This window comes from Leiobunum rupestre, chromosome 10, assembly GCF_980474605.1.
Source record: "Leiobunum rupestre chromosome 10, qqLeiRupe1.1.hap1, whole genome shotgun sequence".
In the NCBI taxonomy this organism is placed as follows: domain Eukaryota; kingdom Metazoa; phylum Arthropoda; class Arachnida; order Opiliones; family Sclerosomatidae; genus Leiobunum; species Leiobunum rupestre.
In genome coordinates, this window is record NC_143393.1 from 41,052,442 (window position 1) to 41,078,726 (window position 26,285).

At 37.8% G+C, this 26,285-nt stretch overlaps 2 protein-coding genes across 10 annotated transcripts; one reads left to right on the plus strand and one right to left on the minus strand.

The window, feature by feature from the left end:
- Positions 1 to 21,988, minus strand: LOC149925883 (NAD kinase-like). Of its 5 annotated transcripts, none has more exons than XM_090161976.1 (10): positions 21,735 to 21,988; positions 11,371 to 11,454; positions 11,177 to 11,306; positions 7,777 to 7,885; positions 6,211 to 6,296; positions 5,912 to 6,014; positions 3,196 to 3,293; positions 962 to 1,061; positions 649 to 889; positions 1 to 578 (listed from the first exon to the last, which is right to left on the minus strand). In XM_090161976.1, the coding sequence occupies exons 1-10, from the start codon at positions 21,833 to 21,835 to the stop codon at positions 344 to 346; spliced, it is 1,287 nt and encodes a 428-aa protein (XP_090018102.1). In that variant the 5' UTR covers positions 21,836 to 21,988; the 3' UTR covers positions 1 to 343. The 5 variants fall into 5 exon arrangements, with proteins under 5 accessions (XP_090018102.1, XP_090018103.1, XP_090018105.1 ...); XM_090161977.1 differs by lacking the exon at positions 21,735 to 21,988 and adding an exon at positions 15,764 to 16,083; XM_090161979.1 differs by lacking the exon at positions 21,735 to 21,988 and adding an exon at positions 14,645 to 14,667.
- LOC149925884 (solute carrier family 52, riboflavin transporter, member 3-A-like) lies at positions 14,151 to 26,285 on the plus strand. 5 transcript variants are annotated; one of them, XM_090161973.1, is made up of 6 exons: positions 14,151 to 14,297; positions 24,560 to 24,812; positions 24,915 to 25,388; positions 25,450 to 25,668; positions 25,738 to 25,968; positions 26,031 to 26,285. In XM_090161973.1, exons 2-6 carry the CDS (start codon positions 24,597 to 24,599, stop codon positions 26,229 to 26,231), a joined length of 1,341 nt encoding a protein of 446 aa, XP_090018099.1. In that variant the 5' UTR covers positions 14,151 to 14,297; positions 24,560 to 24,596; the 3' UTR covers positions 26,232 to 26,285. The 5 variants fall into 5 exon arrangements, with proteins under 5 accessions (XP_090018099.1, XP_090018097.1, XP_090018101.1 ...); XM_090161971.1 differs by lacking the exon at positions 14,151 to 14,297 and adding an exon at positions 14,663 to 14,795; XM_090161975.1 differs by lacking the exon at positions 14,151 to 14,297 and adding an exon at positions 19,663 to 19,757.

A 26,285-nucleotide genomic window follows, 5' to 3' on the forward strand; every position in this document is an offset into this window, starting at 1 on the left:
TAAAACTGTGGATAAAATTTCACATTTATTATATATTTATCAAAAATACAAAATAAAAATATTATAAGAGATGACAATTAAAAAACTAAGTGAAAATGCGCTCTAACCTTTTCCAAACAATTTCGTTGTTTTTTACAATATAACAGTGATATCGATCTATCACAGTGGTAAAACATTTCATAAGAGATCAAAAATTCTAGTATCGTAAAATATACTAGTTAATATCATTGTTTCATTTTTGTATTTGTCGCATTTGGAATCGCACTTTTAAAAATCTGGTTTTTGGGTCAACAAATTAATGCAACCCAGAAATAAAACTCCACAAGCAGGATTATTAGTTTTTCTAGGGTGTGGGTAAATTGGTTGGTAGAATGACGGAATCTGTATCTGGGATGGCGTTAATGGTTTCCAACTTTTCTATGGCGGTGGGTGTTTGGATTTGATCATAGTCTTCCATTTGTCTCTGTTTCCTACGAACGTTCCAATGTAGGCACTCCCCAAGGCTAGCAAACCAGTCGCTAATCTGGTCTCGTGCGCATATAGAAGGTACAGGGTAAATTGAAGTGGTCACTCGCAAACTGACAAAAACATAAGTAGTGTTAATTGTAGCTTATAAAACCAGTGACATTTGTAATGGCATTATCTCACCTGTCATTAACGCGCAGTTCCTGTTGATGCCTTCCATCAAAAGACACCCAAGCTGTGCTTCTGGCATCAGGAGCGACCATGATCTTTAGTTCGACTCCAGCTGGCACCACAATGGGCCTGAAAGAGAGAGAATGCGGGCAAATGGGCGTGATCATGACTGCTGGAACACTTGGATGAACCATGGAAGCGCCGGCTGCCACAGCATACGCAGTACTTCCAGTTGGTGTTGAGACGATTAAACCTTAACCAAACTCAAATAATTATACTAATTACAATGTCTAGGGTTAAAGAAAGGGTTGTTTTATAAGCATACCATCTCCTTGAACTGTGGTGATGTATTTTCCATCAATGAATAGATCTATATTTGAAAGATAGGGTGATGGACCTCGGTCTACAACGACTTCGTTTAAAACCTATAGTGTAGAAAGACAATTTCGTGTGTCACTCAATTTGGTTTTTCTTACTATTAAATGTTATACTAGAAGTATGTGTATACCAAGGCCGTAAGTTCTATGCAAAGAAAGTGAAACATGCACCTTTGTAAGTTCTACATCGAGCAAGCGAACACCGTCCAACCGACGGTCTGATGATGTAAAATGAACTTATAACGCGTATTTAGTGGTTATCTGTGGCTGGGTTATCTACAACCCTCCCACGCGGTTTAAATTCCTCTGTATCGCTGTTAAAAGGCCACAGGCCTGTTCCAATGCAAGTTAAACAGCTTATAATTATTAATATTATAGAAAGTCATTACAATGATGTACCCCCCTCCTTCCGAACTCTATCTGAGAATGTCATCGACGTTCCAATACCCAGTGACCAACGCGAGAGCCTAATAAACTGTTGGGAGTTTCTAAAATGGGTTATAGCTTTTTGAATCTCCTCCAACAATAAAGTTCAGCTTTATTAGGTTCCTGACCATCGGGGGCTTTATGGGAATGAGAAAGCTGATGTCTTGGTCAAGAAGGTGGCAGAGGATGGGTACTTTAGTTCTGAACCTGCCGTTCCTATCCCATCTGGCATAGTACGCGGCCTGATCACAAATTCTATGACTGACCGTCAACTCAAGCTTTGGCTTGAGATGGATGGCCAAAGGCAGGCTTTCTCGGGCCCATCTAGGCAGAGAAAAAGAGTTGCTCTCGCTCTCCAAGTCCAGTATCAGGTTGGTCGTTGGCCTACTCGCGGGCCACTGCCTACTTAACAGACATCTTCACTTTATTGGAATCATTGATGATCCAATCTATAGGGCTTATCAGGTTGAAGAGGAAACTTCATATCATGTACTTTATCGGTGCGAATATTACACAGCCCAAGGGTTCGAGCATTTTGGTATGCATCAGTTGAAAACCTCGGATTTCTTTAACACGTATGCCAAGCGGATTCTCCTTTTTGTGTCGGACATTGGACTTTTAAAGCTTTAATAAGGTCTGGGGTTGCACAATGGACCTCTGGGCGAAGTGCACAAATGGGCACATATCTTGCCCTTCTCCCCACTCATTAATAATAGTAATTCGCATAACTAGGTCGTAAGTTTTATGCGAAGAAAGTGAAACATGCACATTTGTAAGTTCTACATCGACCAAGCTAACACCGTCCAACTGACCGTCTGATTATGTAAAATAGACTTATAAACCGTATTTAATGGGTTTCTGTGGACATCCCTCCCACGCTGTTTAAATTCCTCTGTATCGCTGTTAAAAGGGTCTCAGGTCTGTTGCAATGCAAGTTGTACACATTTTAATTTATAGGATTATACACATAGCTTCAGGCCCGTAGCCAGAACAATTTCGTTAAGGGGGCATTAGCTTTTGGTGAGGGGGCACATTTTTTTCGTTACCTAATTTCGAAAATTAACATAAGTGGCGCCATGAAATGTTTTTGGTGTTCAACAAAAAACCCTTGCTTTCTCAAGCAGACCACTCTACAACTTGTATTAAGAAATAGTTACCTATAAATAACGATCTAAACCTTAGACAAAGACAAGTGGTCCAAAAGGAAAATTTCAACGAATAGAAGTTTAAAAAACTAATAAAGATGAAGGGGCAGATAATATTCTTTGAGGGGGAATGGATTAAGTTGAGGAGGTAGGTGGGGGCAAATAAAAATTTGATTTGAGGGGGCAACATTTATTTTTGAGGGGGAATTCCTGCCCCCCCCCCCGTGGCTACGGGCCTGCATAGCTTATTATTAATAATTATAGTTATAGAACGTCACTACAATGATGTATCTCCCCCATCCTTCCTGAACTCTATCTGATAATGTTATGGATGTTGAAATAACCAGTGGCTAACGCGAGAGCCTAATAAACCGGCAAATTTTAAAAAGCAGCGGAAACTTTAAAACTTTGTGTCATGCACTAGCAGTATAGGGAGATGGATATAAAAATATCTGATAATGTTATGGATGTTAAAATAACCAGTGGCTAACGCGAGAGCCTAATAAACCGGCAAATTTTAAAAAGCAGCGGAAACTTTAAAACTTTGTGTCATGCACTAGCAGTATAGGGAGATGGATATAAAAATATAATATACTTATAGGTATACTAACCAGAAATGTATTCGAATGTGGCGATTTAACACCACCTTTGTCCTGGGTCCGGGTTACGATACACCTCAAGCGACTGCGTAACGTCAGAGCGGCATGCCCTGAAAAAAGAAATCGTTTTATACCATGGAGAAAAGTTGGGGAGCTGTGTTGTAAGACAATTTTAACACATCACTACTATAATCATTTACTAGAGGGAGAAAGGGGCTTAGAAAAGGGGTCTTGTGACATGGCATCATGACATCAGATTTCGATTATGACGGTATCATTCACCCGCGAAAAATTCCCGGAGTATAAAACCTTTCTAGTAACCCAAAATTACCCCACTGACATCACAGTGTGTACCTAGCAACAGGGGCCATACCACCGAAGGCCTATCATCATAGTTCCCTACGCCAGCGTCCCCAAGCCCGGACAGGTGACAAAATCAGCATCGGTAGTAGCAGTGCGGGGATTTTTTCCCTTTTCCGGGGTTTTTCAACCTTCCAAAATGCTAAAAGGAAATAATGCAATTTAAGAGGGAATACGGGAAAAGTGAGGGAAAACGGCATTTCGCGGGGGAGAAATGAGGGAAAAGTGTTCTTAGCACGGGAAGACAGGGACTTTTTAGCTTTTCTGATAACAAAGCCTGTTGTAGTCGTACTCTAAATGTAAATTTAGTCCATGGATATGTTTTGAGACACGGGTGTAAAAAATATTTCCAATACGTTAAATAATAATGAAAGTCATGATCTACATATCCATTTGCGACTTTTGAGGATTTTGTAAAATTATTCAAATTTAAGAAATTTTGTACAAAATAAAACCTTATATTTAGAATTATTTTCAGAATTAAACTGAATATTTATATAAATTAGTACTAAAAGCTCCAAAATATAGAGAAGGATGAAAATGGGTATTTCCAATCCAAAAATGGTATAAAAGGGATTTTTTGTTAAATGAAATTATCGCCAGAGGGAAATTTTAGACATCAAATGTGGAAGCCCTGGGTAGTAGTAGCCTAATACTGATGGTCGCACCTTAGACGCCAGCCACTCAACCCAGCAGAAGGTGCAGCAATGGGTGGACCAATCCCCACTTCACACACAGCAGTGGGATTAAGAGTGGATGCTATAGCAACTCCAGCCAACACCCTACCTACGGAGGTAAAGAGTCATACCCTTTGGAGAGAGCTCCTAAAGGGGAACGACGGGCACACAGCGGTTCACATAACCCCGCACAGCTGGCACCGGAGATCCCGGTGTGCTCCAAAAGGCCGGGAAACAGGACCACCGTGCCCTAATACGGAGGCCCGACGCCCCACAGCAGGTACCCAATCCGCCGAGGCGGCCAGTTTGCCCTTACCCTCTCCGTTAGCCTGAGCCGAAGCTCAGTTTCCAACCCAAACCTGACCGAAGTCGGAGGTGGAGATAGGACCATTTGATCAGAGCTAACATCTCCCAGTGCGCCACCACCCTTATGGGTTACAAGAGCTGGACCCCGACTCCCCGGTAAAGCCACCAGTTATTGCACACTCTAACCCATTTAGGGCCCCAGTGACATCACAGTCTACATGCCTGCATAGCGTTCAGAAGCATTAATAAGCCGATCCCAACTAGATTTGTAAAAATAATAGAGATTCCACCTACATTTCAGGCCCGTGGGAAATTAAGTCATCGCGGGGGGAGGGTGCCGGTGAAGAGCAAGGCGATTGGCCCTTATCATACCGGGCTAAAGAAAGGCAAAATATCTAGTACATTTGGCGGAAAGATAATACCTTGAATTTCTGGTAAATCGGCGGCGGGAATTTCGAATTTCGCTTCTTTTTTTTTTAATTCCTAAAGGTTCCTACGCGTGTTATATTAATCCATTTTAGGAAATGTCTATTCCGTAAATTTCAAAGTGATCAATAAATTTCTAATGTAGATTATTATTTTTAAGCTTCATTATAGCGTACTTTTAGAACTATGCTCCTAAGCAATCATCAAATCGCACCTTTAAAGGGGCTCCAAAGTTCGGTGGCAAAAAAAATAAAATTGAGCATGCTTTTCCTTCCCCCAACCCCTCACTCGCTTGGCAGAGTTAACCATAAATTTCGCACTTTACTGACTTTACACACATTTTGCCTCCGAACTTTGGAGCCCCTTTAAGTACATCAACGTGGTAATATCGTCATTACCTGTTCTACACTTACCCTGGAGTCACCAAACGGTTTTTATTTACGTATGCCTCACTAAGTAGTACTAAACATAAATTATTACAACTGTTTCTAATTAAGTCTTATCTATCTTAATTAATTAATTATCACTTAAATATAACGCAATAGACGGTATTTTCCAAAATTATATAACACGCGCAGGTATGCTTAGAAATTCAACCGTAAACATGCCAAATTCGAGATTCCCGCCGACGATTTACCGAAAATTCGAGCTAGTATCTTACCGCCAAATCTACTAGATACTTTGCCTTTTTTAACCTGAAACCAAGGTTCGTATAATCAGTAAAAGTACTGACCTGCAACTAAGTATAGAGAATAAATTTTGTAATTAGACTACCGACATTTCTAGATTAATTGCCCAACCACTATTTAACAGACGTCATTATCTAGAATTGTTTGTAAGAGCTTTGCAGAAATAAAAGCAATGACACCGTTTCTTCAGTTTCCATAACAGGCTAGGATCAACTTATTTAAAACGGTATTTTTAACGATGATTTTAATAAGTATCAAAAACCTCGGTACCTTCGAGAACGTTAGTGACTTGGTCCTGGAAGTTGTCGAATTCGAAAGGCGTCAAAAAGCCCAAAGAGCCCAAGTGGAAAGCCATTACCGGCGGGACACTTTGCTGAGGAAATACTGCAAAATGTTAATATCGCCTCCTACTTTCCCCTTCTTTTTTACAACAATGTAAACAATGGTAGGCTCGTTACCGCGCTAGCGGAACTCTAAGCAGATAACGGATTATTTCAGAATAGAAAAAACTCGTGTCGTCTACTTAGAGGACTGGTCTCTCGATCACGAACCTCGTTATAATAACATACTTGAAAAAGAGATGACGCATACAAGAGCGTCCCATCGCCGCCTAGACACACTATAAAGTCTATTTTATCCGTGATGTCGTCCTGCCCTGTAAAGTTTTAATTCTGGTTTTAGCAGTGGAAGAAATAGGGGAATGTGCGGCATGTGTCTCTCGGTAAAAATTTGGGTTATCAACAACAGTACTGCTTGGCAGAATTTATTGAATATGGGACTGTAGAGATTCTGAACCCACCTCTCTCATATTTTGTAACTAAGGTTTGTCCTCTTTCGATTTTTGCGTCATTAGGTGGTTTCTTTTCGCTGGTTCCGGGATTTTGGAGTAGGGTAAGAAGAGTAACTCTATGACGTCAGTTTACTCAGATTCTGTGGTGGCAAAGTTTGAGTCGAAGTAAAAAGGTTTTTCCAAAATGGCTGCCTGTGGCCTTTCTAGCATATAAATTCTGGCTAGCAGACGACAAAATACGATTTACTCTTTTACACCTCCTTTACAGGAGTAAAAAGAGTAACCCTAATACTCCGGAACAAGCGAATAGTTTATGGGGCGGAGTGATTCTCATTCCCAGAACAGGCGAATAAAACGTTTTAAGGTAGAAAGAGTACACTTTTAGTCCGAGAACAGGCGACAAGAAACCACCTATATTCGCAAAGGCGGAGTGGTTAGCTTTCATACATTCAATTTAAAACTCGGTCGGTAGGTGGCAACACTCATCACCCAACTTTAACGGTACCCTAGATTCGAATTCAGAGAACTGACGGTTTTGTAACGAAGCGATTACCCACGTTTCCGTCCGTTGAGCAACGAAGTCATCGGCTGTAAGAGCAGCTTTTTCCGTTGCTCAACGGTCACGTGATGTCGTAGCACGGAGTAAGGCTAGCTGCAGACGCCGCAACAGACGATATTTTACAGAATTTACAACAAGCGTAAAAGTGTTCAACAAGATGCTAAGTCACGTTAGCAACGGTCACAACGAAAATCATTTTTCAGATACTTCATTGAGAGTTACTGAACGCAGCCAGCGTTTTCGAAGTGGGTAAACGCTATTTACACTGCGCGAGGCAGTGATTTCGGATTTATCAGATTTTTAGGTTAAAATATTAATAATTTCGGGGCCTTGAAAATTGAAATAATCACATAAAAAGTGGTAAGTTATCATTAATATCATTCACATTATTTAGGAAAATGGGAGGAATGTGGTGGAGAAATTAAGCTATCTCGATTGGGTCCTAAGTAATAAAGTATAAAATTTTTTTCTGGGGTTCCAAAATATGGCGCATAAGGTCAAGTGTTCAACTTTACAATTTTTTTTTTCATTTTTTCAGATACCAGAAGACATACGCAAATAGCGCCTGCTAATACGTTATCTATCTAGTTTTCTACAGCAACCAAAAGGCGGCGTAGCGACAGCTTTCGGTTGCGAATTATGTATGTAAAAAGAAGTGGAAGATTACCAAGATAAAAGTCGGGCTAGTCTTAAAGCCCGAATCGACCTGATTGAAAAATACAAAATTGGAACCCGACCCGGCCCACCAAAGTTGAAACCGAACCGTGCAAAGTTACTCATACTTGCCTTCTTTGAAGAAACATAGTTTCTCTTTAACCGCCCAAAAAGATTGGTTATTCTTCAGATGGGCGTCATCTAGAACGGAAGCTTCAATGAAAACCACCATTCTCTTCTCCTGCAAAGACAACAAAAAGACCTTAAAACATCGTCTACATAGACGAAACATTATACTTCAGCTAGATAGGACTAATTAATATTTCAATAGGCGCTCAAATAAATCATCCTCCAAGGAAATCGCCAAGAAGTAATAATTCCGAGAGCTATGACCCGCAAGGTATTGCTTATATAGTGCTTGTTGTAATAATGGAAACGTTTAACCTGTAAACAGAACGTCGTGTTTTTGCCAAGCCTTAATATGTCAAAAAAGCTACCTGGTTAAAAGAAAACACTTGTTGCTCTACCGTATCGGTGAAAAGTTTCCATTATTTTAACAAGCACTATATAAACAGTTACTTGCAGGTCCTGGCTCTCCGAAATATTATTTCTTGGTTATTTCCTTGGAGGATGATTTATTGAAACGTCTATTTAACAATTTTTTTAAACAAAAGTCAGAAAGAAAATAAAGTAATTTTAAACTTTAAAAATATTAAATATTTAAATTATTTTTATATATCATATAGTGACAGATTAAAATTGTTGATAATATTTAAAAAAAATTATTAATCAATTAACTCAGAAAATAAAAGACAATAAGTATAGCGGCCTGGTTTGAAGACCTTGCCTAGGACCCGGAAATCTGCTAACACGGCCCTGTCCCTAAGAATTCTTATTCTGATAATGAAATGAGTATGTAAATCTCTATTTTAAAGGCACTATCTAAACGCTTGCTGACACCTAAAACCATTATCAACCGGATTATCAAGTTCACACGTACACCGGAAGCGACCTTGGCGCTGAGTGCAACTTTCGGGTAACTATGGCGAGGAATTTCCTTCGCCAGCTAATTTTTGCTTAAGACCAAGGCCTACTAAAAATTAAAACGCGAGATCTGACGCTTACTTCGTCGGTATAATGTAAAATTATTTAATCGGAACCTAAAATTGACTGATATAAACGCTAGCTTCGTTTTTAATTTATGGAATTGTTGAACAATTCCTTTTACGATTTGTGAATGACGGACGGACCATTTCTGTTGGGAAATTAGGCGGTTTGGAAATTTTCGTATACAGGCTTACAGCTCATTCTCTATTCACGAAATATCTACTGACGTAAAATATTTTAACATAACACGGGACCCATGAGTATTTTAATTTAATGTCTTGGACATTTGTTTAGATTAAAGCATTTTCTGTACTCTTTTTTAAAATAATCCGATTGTTGAAACGCAGTTTATATGGGCATACGGAACATTCGAAAGATACGGGCGAGGGGTTAACCACTGCCTAAAATTCGGTACACCAATTTCCGTCATACGAAACTGATTACAGCCTTTGGTAATCAGTTATGTAATTACTTCTGTGTAATTACTACAGTGAAAGCTTCAGGGTTGTATGCTGATTACGCGAGTGATCAGCCTCTCGGATACGAGCAGGGGCGGAGTGGTGTAGTCGGGCCAGGGCGGCACAGGGCGTCGCCCCGGTGCTTTTTTCAAAGGCAGGGCCCCGCCCCGCCTTGGTTTTTCCATTTATCCAGGGCGCGCCCTGCCTCTTTTTTCAACTTGCCCGGGCGCGCCTTGCTTCTATTTCGTAAATCATTTTTTTTTTCGAATAAACGGTGTGTGAATTTATTATAAATAGCATAACAATTTAAAATAGTTAGCTAGATACGGCCTGCTTCTATCACGCTAAAAATCGAAGTTGGACGTATATTTATACCGGCCAGTACAGCCAACTTCGATTCTGCGCGAAATCGAAGTTGGCCGTACCCAGGTAGCGCCCCGGTTCTTTTAGTTTTAGGACTACACCACTGGGGCAGACCGTTAAATTTGGGGGCCCTGGACTAACACTGTTTGCGGCCTATCCAATGCATTTTGCAAGGTAAATGGAAAATTTAATTTTTCTTAAATTCTAAATTTGAAATGTTTTTATTTTTTTTTTCCACGAAGGGGTCCCTTCGATTGAACGGGGCCCTGGGCGGCAGCCCATAAAGACCATGCCTAAATCCACCCCTGGATACGAGCCATAGGCAATTGCCTATTTTCGATAGGCCAAAAGACGGCCCTCTTTAGGGATAATGACTATGTAGAGGCGATTTTAGCGTTGCTCCGAGTCCCACTCACGTTCTAACAAAAAGATCCGTCCCCCTAAACAAAATCAAATCAGCCCGATATCTCATTGGTTCCTTAACAACTGACGTCTTTCGACGCGATTAAAGCACACGCCGGTGACGTTTTTCCAGAGGGGAAAGCCACTTAAGAAATCTGGTGTACAAATAGTGAGAAATCGAAATAGTTATTTCCGGAAATCTAGAAATACAGAATAAATATTGGAAATCTAGAGAAATAAACGTACATTTTTTCGATATTTCTGGAAATCTAGAAATACCGGAGAAATATTAGAAATATTTTCGATATTTCTGGAAATTTAGTAATACAGGTGAAATATTTGAAATATTTTCGATATTTCTGGAAATCTAGAGAAGTCCAAAGAAATAATAGAAATCTCGAGAAACTCAAAGAATTATTGGAAATCTAGAGAAGTCCAAAGAAATAATAGAAATCTAGATAAATCCAAAGAAATAATAGAAATCTAGATAAATCCAAAGAAATAATAGAAATCTCGAGAAACTCAAAGAATTATTGGAAATCTAGATAAATAAATATTACGTCTCGCGCTCGATCGCGCTACTGAATCTTTGCTTCTTCGTCTATTTTTCCGTTTGTTTGCTACGTAGTTTACAAATACTATAGTATTGTAAGTGGGAAAATTTTCCGTATTTTTCCGAAAAAGAATAAAAAAAGTTTTTATTCGATGATTAGTCTAATATATTGTTTGCAAATTTAAATAAAGCGGAATTTTCGCCTCATTTTTTCGAATATAAAAGTAAAACTAAACCTATAGACTAGTTTAAACTGATTAACAATGTAACGCTATTAATGTTTTGTAGTATGTTTACTGATGTTAGACATTTTATATCGATAAAAATTTAAAAACATTAAAAACCCTTAAAAAGTAATTTATGTTTCAATTTTGTATTTTTCCAATTTGCGGAAATTCGGAAAATTTTCCGGAAAATTAACAACACTACATATCCAAGGCCGATGGGGATAGTAGAGATGGTGGGAGGCGCGTATGTCTTCCGAGAGAGGTGAAATTTGACCCCACGTTTTATTTGAGGTAGTATCATTTTAAAGGGATGCCCAACCTAATTTGCAGAAAAATAGTAAAAGTTGGGTGTAGTAGGAATATAAATTAAGGCAGATGTCTGATGTCGATATATTTCCTAAGCTCGAAGCCTATATACTTACGCAACTAAGCCATTTGATGAGGTCGATAAACGGCTGTATGACCAAAGAATCGTGGACTTTCTTGATTACCAACACCGTCAGCGGCGGTTTGTTCCAAGTCAATCTTTGGCTGGCCGGATCTTGAATCGTCCTGTTAGTATATCTGACATAGTAGTTACGTTTAGAAAGATAGATAAAAAGATAGTATCACTTACATGACCATGGCGGAATTTTTCATAATCCGGCCACAAGGTCCGAATTGGTAAATGGGGTTCGGTGCGTTCAGGGATCTGGTACGTCTGCGAAACGACATAAAAAAAACCCACGCGAACTATGAGAATTTCAATTTGGCTGAAAGATTTATTTACGGTTGAAGGACATCTTTGTTTAGTTTAGGAATTTTTTTTTATTGATACTCGATTTGGATAGGAAACTTAAACTTTCGATTGGTACGCGATTTGGGATAAAGTTTGAAGAGAAGGTCGTACAGACTGCGTAAAGGTGTATTATATTATTAAAACATCTAAAGTTCCATTATGAATACCAGAAGTATATAGCAATTACGAGAGAAGTATCCGACTAGAACGTAAAAATGAAACACGTACCTTCGCGGGCTAAACTTATTATCAGGAAAACTATTTGTATAAGCCGATTTTCGTTGTTTATTACACGCTGTCTCGTTAAGTGGTCATAAACATTTTCGGTTGCCATGGCAAATCGAATGGGTAGTGCAACGTCTCCTTTTGGGAAATTTCATCTCTCATATAGGTCTACATTACGCCCGACTTTCAACAAAATCGGCAATAAACACCTCGGGTACTCTCCTTGTTAGTGTTTCAACCAAGCATTACATCTAATTCTTAGAAAAATATCTGTACTAGGAAAAACTCTTGATAATCATTTTTAAAAGTATTTACTATTATTATTTTCAGGTATTTTTTTCAATACAAATGAAATGCGTACTTACATTCTTTAAAATTGATATATAATTTCCGGGTATGGTTCGTTTCGTATCTTATTATGATAATAATTAGTTTGTACCATCTGGTACAGCAGGTAACACGTCATTTAGATAAAATTTGCGCAGAAAAGTGAAGTGCAGAATAATATAGTTTTCCAACTCACCGCTGTGATTCGTCGTACCTGGTTTAAGCAACCAAACTACGCTGAACTCAAATATTTTTATAAAAAAATTTGACTATCAAACCACGTCATATCGTAAGTAATATAATGTCAGTAAGTATGCCACTTACTTTTATCATAAGTGGCATAATTACCCTAAGTGTATCAGTAAGATAAATTTTACAATGATACCTTGTTTAACGGAAATGACGTAAATGACGTCACTGGAAAAAGTGACGTCATTTACGTCACTTTATTCGGGGACGAAATTGGCGGGAACATTACAAAGACCACATAGGGTACTAGATCGGAATTCGCGAGTCCTACGTTTCTTTGGTCCGTGTAGAACAAGCTCTCATTGATGAATTTCTATGGGAAAGGCTCTTATTAGCACACTTGGGGTAATTATGCCACTTATGCTTTTAATAATAGACCGTTTCGCAAATAACCATATAAACCATTAGGTGGCCAAGGACTAAGAACCATCTGCGAGCGCTTACTATTCAATGAAAATGTCAGTTAAAATGTCCGAGAAATTTTAAAAATTATCCAAGGCTTAGTGAAAATTAAAACATTTTAAACAGTAAGAATAACTTGTACTTAGACATAATCGAATCGGAATGTGACGAGTCTCCTCTTCTTACACTTACAATTACGCGACAAACTACCGTTAACCAAATCAGTGTCATACTTACGTCCACTATGCGACTTATGGTCATATTCGTTTCCCCCTCAAAAATTGCATAAATATTTATCAACGATAAAAAAACCACTATCAATAGTTTTAAATTATAAACTCGCGTACGAGGCTGTCTTTTGATTTGATAGTAGCGAAACCAACAAAATCTTTTCAAGGCCTACCTGCAAATGTGGTGGCAAACGGCTGATACCAGAGTCGGTGGTCTTGGTTGTGACTAACACTTCCCATATGAGATGACAAAGACACCGTAACAACGTTGATTCTCTCATAAATAGAACCGCTAGCGGCCAACCCGTGTATTTTCCGTTCGAACAAATACAGCAAAAAGGGGATGCAAATTAAAAAAAAAGTGGTAACCGTGGACAAGCTCTAATTCGCGAGTAGCCCAGCAGCGCCGATATCCTGGAAAGGGGGTCGAGGTTTCCCTTTTTCTTTCGCGTTAAAACGGATAAATTTCGGGGAAATTTCGGTACGCAACCTTTACTGGGGACATCGCAATCTCAGTCCAAATCCAAGTTCCGTAACGGTGTCTTCCGTAGACGCGAAAATGGCGAGTTTTGCGACACAGCTGCCTCTCCCCCCTCCTACCTTTCGAGAAATAACTTTCGCGTCTTCGCGGAACGATTATAAGCCACATAATAACTAAATTATACTTTTTCTATCGGGTACTCGTTAAAGAACTAGTCTCGAATTCTGCGTTTGTAAAAGAAAAAGATAATTCCTTCTCATTTCTTAAGTTTGGATTTTTCAAGGCGAAATCCACTAGCGATGACAGCTTCGGATCTCTAGATATTTTGGCCATGATTCTATCTCGTATTTTAAAGTAGTTGTCTTTCCACACGCGCTGAAACTACATCAAACAATGTTTTTCCTCTAAGAAAAATGAAGCTTTCCTTGTTCGTAATAACATAAGTAACGTAACAGTAAGTATGACACTGAATGATTCCTATTAACATATGTAACATAATTGACGGATTTTGAAATGACGTTTTAGCGCGCGACACTACAGGTACATGTCTTGGGCACACAGCCTTCTTTGCGTGCTTTTTTGACCATAACATGTAGAGGTATTTTCACGCGCAAAATGAATTTTAAAAGCCGTCAATTATGTTACATATGCTATTAATGATAGATCTGTCACAGCGATTGCGTAATCGGATGTTTTCTAACGGGAAATTCCTGGTTAGTTTGATGGCGATAAATACGAGCGAAAACTCGCATTGGTCTCAAATTGGAAAATAACAATCTACAGGAACGAAACGAGTCTTTATAATTGTCAAATTCATATTCCCATTTAACAATGCATCGTTATATTTAAAAGTAAGTTTTATTTTTCTTTTGAAAGCGTTTAAATTTTCACTAGGCCTTGGCTGATTTGAAATAAAAAAAATGTCTGGCGGAAGTTCGAAAGACTAGTAACAAAGAGTGTTCAATCGTTACCCACGTGATAATTTATACCTTCGTTAAAAAATTAACATTGGAAGAACAGGAAGTTTCATACTTATTATTATTATGTTATTGATTTTAACAATAACTAATATGAAAGACAATATATATTTTCTTTGATATTTTTTGTTGTAATGGTTTGATTTCTGGGAATATAGTAGGTAGAATTACCTATACCTTTATCGTCAACGGGCGATTACGTAATATCCGAGTACTCATACCTCAGTTTATCGCGTACTTCGCAACAGGTAGAACGTCGCAGCGAAATTATAGTGAATTTTACATCGTTATATTTCGGTATATCCAATCGAATTGAACTCGCGTATAAGAACAAAGGATTATTAGCCTAGCTGATTATCACAAGAAGTACAAGTATGGTTTAAATTATTTTACACGTAATAGTAGAATAGATAAGGCATTTACCAGTCGAAAATGCCTGAAACCGAATCCAGTCGTAAGGATAGGCAACTGCATATACAAATCGGCAGACTTAAATGCGAGGCTGTTATTTATATACGGGCAAGGGGGGTTGATTTTGATTTAAATAAAGTGATTTTCTAAAAAAATCATTGCTGTATTCAATGGAGGAATGAAAAATGACCAAAAATAGGTTCTTAAAAATTAAAATACATAGAAAATCTGAGCAAACTAAAATAATAAATTAAATTCAATTTAATTAAGATTTCATTTAATTCCAGATTAGCTAACTGATAAAAGTAAAATATCCGTTAATTATACCGGAAAAGGGTCTATAATTGTATAAAAATTAATAAATTCAATTAAATAAAATAACTTTATTTTGATTTATATTAAAAAAATAAAAAAGTGCCAACCCTGTTTACAGGTAGGGATAATGACTCCCAATCCACCTCCAGATCCGCGTTTATGGTCTTTTTCTTTAAAGCAGGCGTCTATAGAGTTGGAGCCAGAAATTGCAGTCTGCTAATTTCTATTATGGAGTTGCCTATGACTAATTTAAGTTGCATGGTTGCATATTTTTTATATTGAAAGTTTATTTTACATCTATTTTTGGTTTCGTTCTGGATCTACTAAATGATATTTTATGTTCTATTATATAGTATTATTATATATTATTATTACAAAATTTGTAAAAAGCGTGAATTTTCTGTGGGTTGGGCTATACAGTGTTACCAACTACCAAATGATAACTTGAACAGTTTCATAGCCCTGCATTTCCCCAATTATAAGCCACTTAAATAACACGTCTACTAGACCATATGTTTTGTTTATAATTTTACCCTTGGATTTTAAACGGTGTTAGTTTTTCTGGAGCCTGGGGGGGGGGGATTAGATAATAGTTATATATAAGTCCTTCTTACTCTGTGAACTCTTCGGTTATGTCCAAATCTAGTATGAAAGTGTGATCAGCGCAAAAGTGGCTAATTCCGTTCATCTCGGGACCTTCATTTCCAGTAACATTTTTCCGCACTGAACTTAAGCACCCGATCCAGCACCTTTCACTGACGAACCCGGGAACTAAAAAATCGGTTTGGGGTAGTTCTAATTAATATCCCAGATATCGAGGCTGATAGTGGGCCAGTTGGAACTTAAGGTCGAAATGTTTGTGGAGTATTGGAGTAAGCGATACGCGTCGCTGAACAGAGACCTTGCACAATACTTTCCCCTTCATTTTATAAAATTGAAACAGACTGGTTTTTTAAACCCCCCACCCTTTTTTTTTTTACAAATCGGTGGAATCGAATTGATGACATTTAGTCAGCGTTGCCAGACTTACGATAATTATAGTGCACTGTCGATAATTGTGAGCCAATTTATGGGCCGATTATTTCGACGCCGTTTGGTTTTTCGATAATTCGTCCTGCCAGACGTACAATAATTATAGTACACTGTCGATAATTGCGATTCAATTTTCCGGCCATACGATTATTTCAACGCCGTTTGGTTTTTCGATAATTCATCCTGCCAGACGTACGATAATTATAGTACACGGTCGATAATTTCGAGTAAATTCTCCGGCCATACGATTATTTCAACGCCGTTTTGTGTTTGATAATTCGGCCTGCCAGACTACGATAATTATAGTACACTGTCGATAATTGCGATTCAATTTTCCGGCCATACGATTATTTCAACGCCGTTTCGTGTTCGATAATTCGGCCTGCCAGACTACGATAATTCGGCCTGCCAGACTACGATAATTATAGTACACTGTCGATAATTGCGATTCAATTTTCCGGCCATACGATTATTTCAACGCCGTTTGGTTTTCCGATAATTCGTCCTGCCAGACGTACGATAATTATAGTAAACTGTCGATAATTGCGAGACAGTTTTTGGGCCGTACGATTATTTCGACGCCATTTGGTTTTCGATAATTCGACTTGACAGACGTACGATAATTATAGTACACCGTCGATAATTGCGAGTAAATTTTCCGGCCATACGATTATTTCAACGCCGTTTTGTGTTTGATAATTCGGCCTGCCAGACTACGATAATTATAGTACACTGTCGATAATTGCGATTCAATTTTCCGGCCGTACGATTATTTCAACGCCATTTGGTTTTCGATAATTCGACCTGCCAGACGTACGATAATTATAGTACACTGTCGATAATTGCGAGCAAATTTTTGGACCGTACGATTACTTCATCGGCGTACTATATATAATACGCTATTTTCGATAATTTGGACTGCGAGTACGTTATGGTACTATAAGAGCTTAACGTACCTGAAAATATTTTTATCGAGATTATTTTTCAATTAGCCTAACTTCATTTGAGCGTTACAAATGTTTTTGATTTTTTTAATATTTCGGCCACATTCAAATTTCCGGGGTAGGTACATTTGTTCGAATTTCAATCGTCCGAACGGTGGAACAAATGTTCGAATTTCAATAGTCCGAACCGCCGAAATAACAAATGTTTCAATTGTTCGAATTGGACAACTTGTTTGTTTCATTCGTCCGAATCGGTAGAATCACTTGTCCGAATTCTGTCGCTAAATTAGTATTTCTTATTGCTGTTTTTTTGGTCCGGATTTTTTTTAGTAAAAGAATAAAAAATAAAAAACTACATTGTAAATATCGTTGTTTGTTCAAGTTTTTTTTTCTTAATTGCTGCTATATTGTATATTTTACTTCATATTCGTATTAATATCGATCAATGTTGTGGATATTTTAGGTTAGGTTAGGTTCACGTAAATGTTACTATTTTCTAATATTAACAATATTTAAAAAAAAACTAATTCCTAATGTTCGAAAAAACGGACAAACAATTATTCGAACAAATGAAATTCGCCAGTAAATCACCAACAAAAGTTGTGATAAATTTTTCGGGCAAATGAAATACGTTTTCGGACATACGATCCTGTTTTCCGGCATTCGGACATTTGAACCACCGTTCGGACGAATGAAATTCGAACAAATGTACCCAAATCAAATTTCCGGCCATTTTTCAGTCGTACGATATAATTCTTTCTGAAATCGAGAATTTTCTGGCCTTGCTACTACAACTTTGTTTTTAAGACTTTTTTCAAACGTTTGATGATATGGTTTAGAATAAGGTTAATTACAGACAGGTTAAGCAAAGCGTGAAAGACGTTTAAACGTCTACGTCGAGAGTCACGTGATCACTCTCAACGGTTTCCTTTTCGCGTCTATAGTACCGGTGTCTACGTAAGCACCGATATTACGGAGTTGAATATTTTAATGCACTGGAAGACGACGCCATATTTCTATCGAGCTTATGTGACAAGTCATGTAATATATTTACGCGTTTAAATAAAAAATATTGAATATTGGAATTTTCTAGCTCAAAAATACTCACAAGGAGACTACCCGAGGTGGTTATCTCCGATTTGGTTCAAACTCGGGTGGTAAGTAGACCTTCATGTAACTTGAAAATCCCTAAAAGGGTGGACAAGAATGGGCTTTCGTTTTGCCATGGCAACCAAAAATGTTTTTCACAACTTAAAAACTGATTTTCTCTAACAATATTTTTTAAAAAAATAAAAAAGGTTCATCAATTAGATACATAATTCAGATCATAGCTAAATCTGGTACATTTGGACCAATATACTTAAATTTTGGTAAATATGAGTAAATATACATATATTGGGTAAATACGAGTAATCAGTTTTTAAGTTGAGAAAAAAATTTTTGGTTGTCATGGCAAAACGAAAGCCCATTCTTGTCCACCCTTTTAGGGATTTTCAAGTTACATGAAGGTCTACTTACCACCCTAGTTTGAACCAAATCGGAGATAACCACCTCGGGTAGTCTCCTTTGTCAGTGAGGTAAGTTGTTCTTTTTCGAACAGCATCCCAGCAAACACGAAAAGGTCTTACAGATATCCGAGGGATGTTACTTTGGATATTCATGATGTCTGTAAGATATCCATATATCCAGGTTAGATAGATATCAAAACGGAGGATATTCAATATCCGAGGGATGTTGTAGTGACATACCAGAGATTTTAAAAATATCCTTTTAGATATAAGTATGTTCTATGGATATCTAATCTACGTTCAATAGATATCTAATAGTTATTCGTGACGACCAGGGGATTTTCGTGGAATTTTTGGTTATCCATGAAATATCCTAATTAACAAGCTGGTCTAGAAAACATGTAAAATTGTGTTAAAAACGTCAATACTGCTTTAAATTGAAAAGTCAAATAACATATTTATAATCTAGCGTATTTTGTTTCTGATAGCAAAGGGTTTCGCGAAAAATAAAGCTTGAAAATCACTGGCTTAGACAATGCTCACTACCATACGTAAGGCGTGCTTTAATATTATGCAAACACTTTTTTCTTATCGTCATGTACATGTGTTAAAATTCAATACGATTAATCGATTTTTAAATAAATTTTCTTCACGAACGTTAAGGTACTCCAGACATCGTTCAAACTTCTAGAGCGCCTTGCTTAACCTGTCTATTAAAGAGATTTAACTTGTACAATCAAACGCGAGGAAGGAACTTTTAATTAATCATGATAAATGCAAACAGGAAATGTGTGTATACATGCATTTGAACTACAGATTGTCAAAGCTTGAAACGCGCGTTTTCAAAATCCCTTCTTTTCCCATCTAAAAAGTGGATGACGCGTTTTTCGTCACGGCTGTTGGAAGTAACGTAATTTACGTCATTACCCTGAACACGTTTTCATTATAAAAAACAGTTTTATGGAACACTTTATGAGTGATTATCTTACATATGAGAAGATACATAAGTCCTCACCGCTTCACATTACGTCAAAATACTTCTCAACGCAATCCGGTGAACGTAGTGAAATTTGGAAAGGCCTTAATTTTTCGATGTTCCTTCTCCGTTTTTCCAGCGGCCCAAGGTGAACGACCTATTAATAATGACTTTTTCTCTCACTAGAAAATATCTCCAGAGCTCTTGGTTTTGTATGGAAGTTGAAGAACGTGAGTTATTAACGCTATGCGTTTGGTGATTATTAATTCCAGTTTATCCGTATGCCCCCTTCTTTTCTGGCTACCCCATCAATCAGCGAGAAACGATACGTATGACGTAGTTGTTTAGATCGTGAACAATTTTCAAAAGTAAATTTATTTTTCATTTTATCTTTTGTAAAAACTTATAAATTATTCATAAGATGCAAGATTATTACCGAGACCTAATATTTTAAAATGTTTTGTTTTATCCGCGTTGTAAAAGTTGATAGACTTGAAATTTCGTCATAGGTAAATAGCGAAATAATGATGGGTTTGAAATTTTGCTTTGAACTTTTTACAGTAATTGATATTGATAACTGAAAGCGGTAGGATGTAGGAGTGCGGAATTGATTTGGCCAAACTATCCTATATTGTTTCAACTCGCCTGGCGGAATTATTTTTAAAAATAACTTAATTAAATGTAATCTCTGCATTTTATATTGTTAGACTATGGTTAGACCAAGAATATACGTGTGTACCCAAGAATATGGGACTGCAAAATCCCACCGTCGCATAGTAACGAAACTTTGTCCACCTTCAATTTTTCATGACGCTGCTCAGTTCAGTTCAGTTATTTTCCCACCCCGGGTAGGTCCCTTTTGGTTCAGGGAGACTCACTATAGCTTCGCGTTAGTTGCACAGTGGAAGGGAAAGCGTTTGTTTCACCACGTTGGTCGTTTGTTAGGTTTCACTCAAACGATCGCCATCTATCTTTACGTTTTGGAATTGAAAATTTATAGACCGTACAAAAGCTATATTCTTGGTACCTGAACGCGATTTGGCGGGAAATTGAAAAGTGCCACGAGCCTGCGAAGGCACATGTTTCATTTTTCTACATTATATGAATACTTATATGTAATAAAGGTATATACTTCTGATATTACGAATAATTTTATAATGTGGATCGGACGAAAATTCCGCCCTTAAAGGATCACAGAATCATTTGAAAAATTCGACCCGAATTGTATGAGGCCCTTCTTCGTGTTAACAAAAGTTACATAATGACCAAAAGTGTGTCAATCGAACCTTTTTTCATTGAATGTTAGGAGCGAAGTAAAAAGGGGAGTGGAGAGGGAAGGGTATACATTGGGGAGGGAAATAAGTTTAAAAGTAGAAATAATGCCACCTGGAGAAGGCTAGCAAGCGTTTTGATTTTTGTCACTCGACGGAAACGCTACTGCCATCTATCTACGTTTTAATACAAAAAACGAAAGAACAAACCATAAAAAAGGTGCATAGTTCATCCTAGCCTAGTCTTCTATGTCATCTATCTATTTATCTATTCTATAAATCTTTAGCATGGGAAAGTATAGGAGCTTGCACACTTTTGGTAATTATGTCACGGACATTTAAACGATGCTGTGCCCCTTTAAGTAGAACTTTGCGTCAAATAAAAACGCCTGTAAGAAGAAGTTTTCTGTCTATTACGTCTAGGTGTACATTTTGCCATACCTCCGATATCTTTGGTATCACGTTACTTTAGGTACAGGTAGTCAGGTACCACCGTGTAGTGCATTGCCTAGAATGTTAAATGTTGCATACTAGCAATCGCGTTTTAATTTGAAAAAAAAACACGATAAATTAGACGATAGCAAATAAATAAGAACAATAGCAACTCGGACGACTTTTGGTCTTAGGGTAGTTTAGGCCTATGAACTTCCGTTAATCTTACGACCTAAGCCTCGTCAATACGTAACTAGCGCCAATCACCCCTAGCTTCAGTTAAACCTGGTGATAAAAATGTTAAATGTTGATCCACCATAAATATGGAAGTTAAACTCCGTTTAAAATTATTATAATTACTGTTCAGTCTGTTCCTATATAAATTGAAAAAAATATCTTCGGAAACTAGTAAAATTTGATACCTGAAAGCGTTGAACTTTGACTTTTTGCCATCCTCGCTATTCTCGGATTTATCCCTGCTGACGAGAGGATGGAAAAACGAAGAAGATTCTTCGCCACTCATGACCGTTCCTTTATATAGCACTTCGTGTGAATGTAACAGAAAGCGTCTGTTATGGAATCCCACGTGGATACCCCGAGATAGAAGGCGGGAAAAATCGAACCGGCCGTACAACAACTTGAATCGTAGCTCTACCAAACACGAGTTGGCGATTTATCACACACTCAATTGTCTTTTAATATTTAGGAGCCATTAATTGCGGACGATAGTTGATGGAGTTGCGTCCGCTGGAATGGTGATACGGAGACAGTAACCCAGGCTTAAATGTAATTCTTCATCCCTAGAAAAATCCCTTCCTTTTTTTTCCTTTGGGATATTATTCGCATTCCCCCTAACCTGCCTCCGAGAACTCTTTGCCCCCCGACCACACTCAAACTTGAAATACCATTAAGGCGGAAAAAATGGCTAGTTATTATGGGAAATCCATGCAAACTTTAAATGAGGGTGGACTGACTGGACCGAGTAATGGTTAAAAGTCGTGGAATAATATTATTATCTATACCAGACATTTGAAATTCCTTACAGGCCAACAATATATATATATACCCAGTTTAAAAAATATCTATATAGCTGAAGCAAAAATGCATACAGGAAATTTAAGGGGGTAAAAAATGGGTAGACGCTACTAATATATTTTCATCCCCACTTCGTTATTCCCCCCGTTTCAACTTTCGTGAGCCTCTTTGGTTGGCGAAATTTTCGTAAATTAGTTTTATTTTCCGATAACTTCTTTCCAAAAACAGGTAGGTGTTATCTGAGGTATTCATCAACTTTTCTTAATTTTTAAAATGGCTTTTGTTCCGGATGCCAAAACTGGTATAATGAAAATACTCGATTGGTGTATAATTATTGTTTTGTGGTATTGATGAAGTGTCTATGAAAGACTAACAATTTGCTTTTCTAAGTGATTTTAATCTTATTTGGAGTGTATCTATTTACATGGGTAATTCTAATCTGAAGAGTACCCTCGCTCATTAAACATTAAATTAAAAAAATGTACACGTACAATAAAATATTTTACTAATCTTATCAATTAGATAGAGTCATGTACGTTTTGGATACGATTGTGTTACTTTCTTACTTAGTTTTCAATAAGGGCGAAAGGCGCACCGCGGTGAGCGGATATCCTGGTTTTCCAAATTTCACAACTTACCAAGAGTTTGTTTCGCAAATCGTGGGATATTTAATTGTTGACTTTTTACCAAAGAAATACTGGTTTAAGTTTAGACTTAAGGGTCTTTCATATCAAAGTGATTGCTTCGTCAGAACGGAATTAAGTTGGACTTGTTTGACGTGCATTATCAATAGATAAAATCGGCTTTATTTTTGATGTGAAATCTGACAGAGTTAAATACCCCTAAATCGTGAGTGTTCATTACGTAATCCAATTCACGCCCTTTTTTATGATAGATACATGTAGGAAAACATAATTTTTACAATTTTATATATTGTAAAATTGTTGTAAACGTTATCGGTTATTCCTGATCTGGATAAAGTAAGTTCCATATTTATGGTGGATATACTAATTTATCATTACTGTCAACGGGTTTAACAGACGCTTAGGCTAACTGGCGCTTGTTAAGAACCAGTTTGGCGTGTGCTAGCAGACGAAATTTTGATTTAGAATAAACTCCAGCGTTGCCAGATAGCCAAAATCAAATTATAGGCCCAAGGACTAAAAATTATAGATTTCCAGTTCAAATTACAGGACACATTGTATTTGGCGGTAATTTCAATTTTGCATCGGATATACCACTGATGTTTGATAAAATTTCACTTTCAAATAAATCCATTGACGTATGGTAAAATAAAACTTTTTAAATAAATAAAATATTAAAAATAATAAATACACTTTTATTCATCGCATTTGTCGGCTGCTATCCGATAAATTCTTCGACGGTTAACGCTTACAGTAAGAGATTTTCAGATTATAGGATTTATAGGTCATCAACATCGAAAAAACGGAAAAAACGCCCTATATAGTACACTGTTAAAATTATAGGACACCGAAAATTTTGTGGCAAAATTATAGATTTTTCCTATAATTATAGAACGTCTGGCAACGCTGATAAACTCCCTGTAACCATTTGTATAAACTTTCTCTTTTTTACCAATAATTTATTTTAATAGTTCTGTTTTTCGATAGTTGCATTTAATTGTTCATAGTCTTAGTCGCTAATTGAAAATTACGGTCGAACAATACCGCGACAGTTTAGAAAAATATTGGTGTCGATCATTCCAAAATACCAAGAATGTATTGAAGATTTGAAGTTACTAAGAATATTGGACTACAGGATTCTGATTCCCATCCTCGCAACCTTTGTAGCTTAAATTCGTCTGCTTTCCCATTCAAGTTTGCTATATGGTATGACCTTGAACGCGCCTTAAATGCAGACGAACTTTCTCCCCTAAAGCTGTGAGGAAGGCACCAGGGGTTAATGCTATGCTGAAATATTCTTAGTAACTTCAATACATTCTTGAAAATACTTAAAGAATCCTTGATCATTCGATGGAGAGTAACAGCGCTGCCAGGCAAAAATATTCAGTCGGAAAAAGTAGATAGCAGTGCTGTCAGATTCAGATTATTTTATTTGAAAAACACCTAAAATTACCAATTTAGCTTTCCCGCCAAAATGTGCAGATAGGAAACATATTTTGCGGAGGGGTATCGATTATTACTATTAGTAAGAACGCAACAGTATACATTTTTATCAAATTCAATTACAGAATTAAGCAATGTTAAATACCGTATGATCAAGCACAGATGACTTCGAGCCGGAACAATTTTGTCTGCGTACTAGCCGCTCTTTTCGGCATTAGTTCCTGGATAGAAATCAACGGACTATGGGTTGAACTTCCGCTGTTGATTCCTCGCTTGCCTGAGGCGGGTCAGTTGGCGTCCTACATCGTGGTCATCACACAACTGGCCAATATCGGACCCATTCTCTACGGTGTCCTCAGGAAACGATGCCTTCCAAAGGTCTCGGGGACAAGTACCCACGGCTTGTATTTTGTTATCCCGTCTTTAAACTCTCTAGGCGGAATAATCAATACTAACTCGTGGCCATTTTATTTTCTCCAGGGATACGACAAATACTTAATTCACGGCACCCTCTTCGTGGGAACCACGTCTTGTTTCCTGCTAATCTTCTTCTGGTCCAAAACGACGATAGTGGGCTCTTCCACGTTCAGCGTAGCGTTCCTGGTGTTGACCTTCTTCCTGGCGTTTGTGGATTGTACGTCTTCCGTCCTTTATCTGCCCTTCATGAGCAACTTTAAACAGACCTACTTAATACCATACATCGTCGGGGAGGGACTAAGCGGCCTAATACCGGCCATCGTCGCCCTTGGTCAAGGGGTCGGTGGGAACCCTGAATGCCGGAATACCACGGAGTACGACAACTTTACCGAACAGTACAATTTCACCGTTACGCCCGTGTACACTCCGGCCAGATTTTCCATAGAAACTTTCTTCATCTTTTTAACGTGTATGCTCCTAGTCAGTTGGATATCGTTTGTCTTGTTAAATACGCTCCCCGTTGCTTTGACGGAACAAGTACGTTTACTAATTTTTCATCATTATTTGAAAAGCAAAATGTTTGATTTTAACTTCAAAGATTAACCACGAGGGAGCGGAAATAGAATGTGTAGATGCCAAGTCGAAAGACACGCTTTATGCCGCAGACACCTCCTCTAGTCACGGTGATTCTCAGCTACAAAGCCAAACAACCCCCATACTCAAGACAGGTGAATTGAGCAGAGTAAAATATAAATCATTGCTGGTTTTGCAGGGAGTCATTTGTTGTTTCTCTAACGGAGTACTGCCAGCTATTCAAGTGAGTCCCGAAAGGTCTGGGAATACATGACCACAGAAACGGTAATTGCTTAGATTGTTTCTGTTTCAGACTTATTCCTGTTTACCTTACGGTAACATCGCGTATCACTTATCGGTAACGTTATCCAATATCGCCAATCCGTTAGCGAGTTTCGTAGCCTTTTACAAGTGGACAATCAGGCTGGACGTGATTTCCATTTTGACGCTGGCCGGGGCCGTCAGTGGAGCTTATATTTTGTCTACCGCCGTCTTGAGTCCCAATTCTCCACTCGTAGGGACTACGGCTGGAGAAGCTCTATTGGTATTTAAGCAATACCGTCTCTGTTTCGGCTCACTTTTGTTGAATATATCTTGTCATTTTAGATCTTGTTTTGGATATTGTTCACTGGTTTACTGTCATACGTTAAGGCTTGTATAGCCTCAGCTTTACGTCAGTACGGTGGACACAAAGCCTTGTTTTATTGCGGGGTGTTTACCCAAGCCGGATCCTTTGTTGGCGCTGTCGTTATGTTTGCTTTGGTGAACTTTACTTCAATCTTCGTTTTTTATGTAGCGTGTCAATGAAACCAAAAAGAGTATGAACTGCAACGCAACGAAAATAAATTTTATTTCAATCAA

Excerpts from the sequence above, each read along its gene's own strand:
- LOC149925883 (XM_090161976.1), bottom strand. The coding sequence starts at position 21,835 with ATGAGTGGCGAAGAATCTTCTTCGTTTTTCCATCCTCTCGTCAGCAGG. Across the intron at positions 890-961 it reads CACCACAGTTCAAGGAGATG|GTTTAATCGTCTCAACACCA; the intron begins GTATGCTTATAA and ends AGTTTGGTTAAG. Across the intron at positions 579-648 it reads GAACTGCGCGTTAATGACAG|TTTGCGAGTGACCACTTCAA; the intron begins GTGAGATAATGC and ends TGTTTTTGTCAG.
- LOC149925884 (XM_090161973.1), top strand. The coding sequence starts at position 24,597 with ATGACTTCGAGCCGGAACAATTTTGTCTGCGTACTAGCCGCTCTTTTC. Across the intron at positions 24,813-24,914 it reads GGAAACGATGCCTTCCAAAG|GGATACGACAAATACTTAAT; the intron begins GTCTCGGGGACA and ends TATTTTCTCCAG. Across the intron at positions 25,669-25,737 it reads GAGTACTGCCAGCTATTCAA|ACTTATTCCTGTTTACCTTA; the intron begins GTGAGTCCCGAA and ends TTTCTGTTTCAG.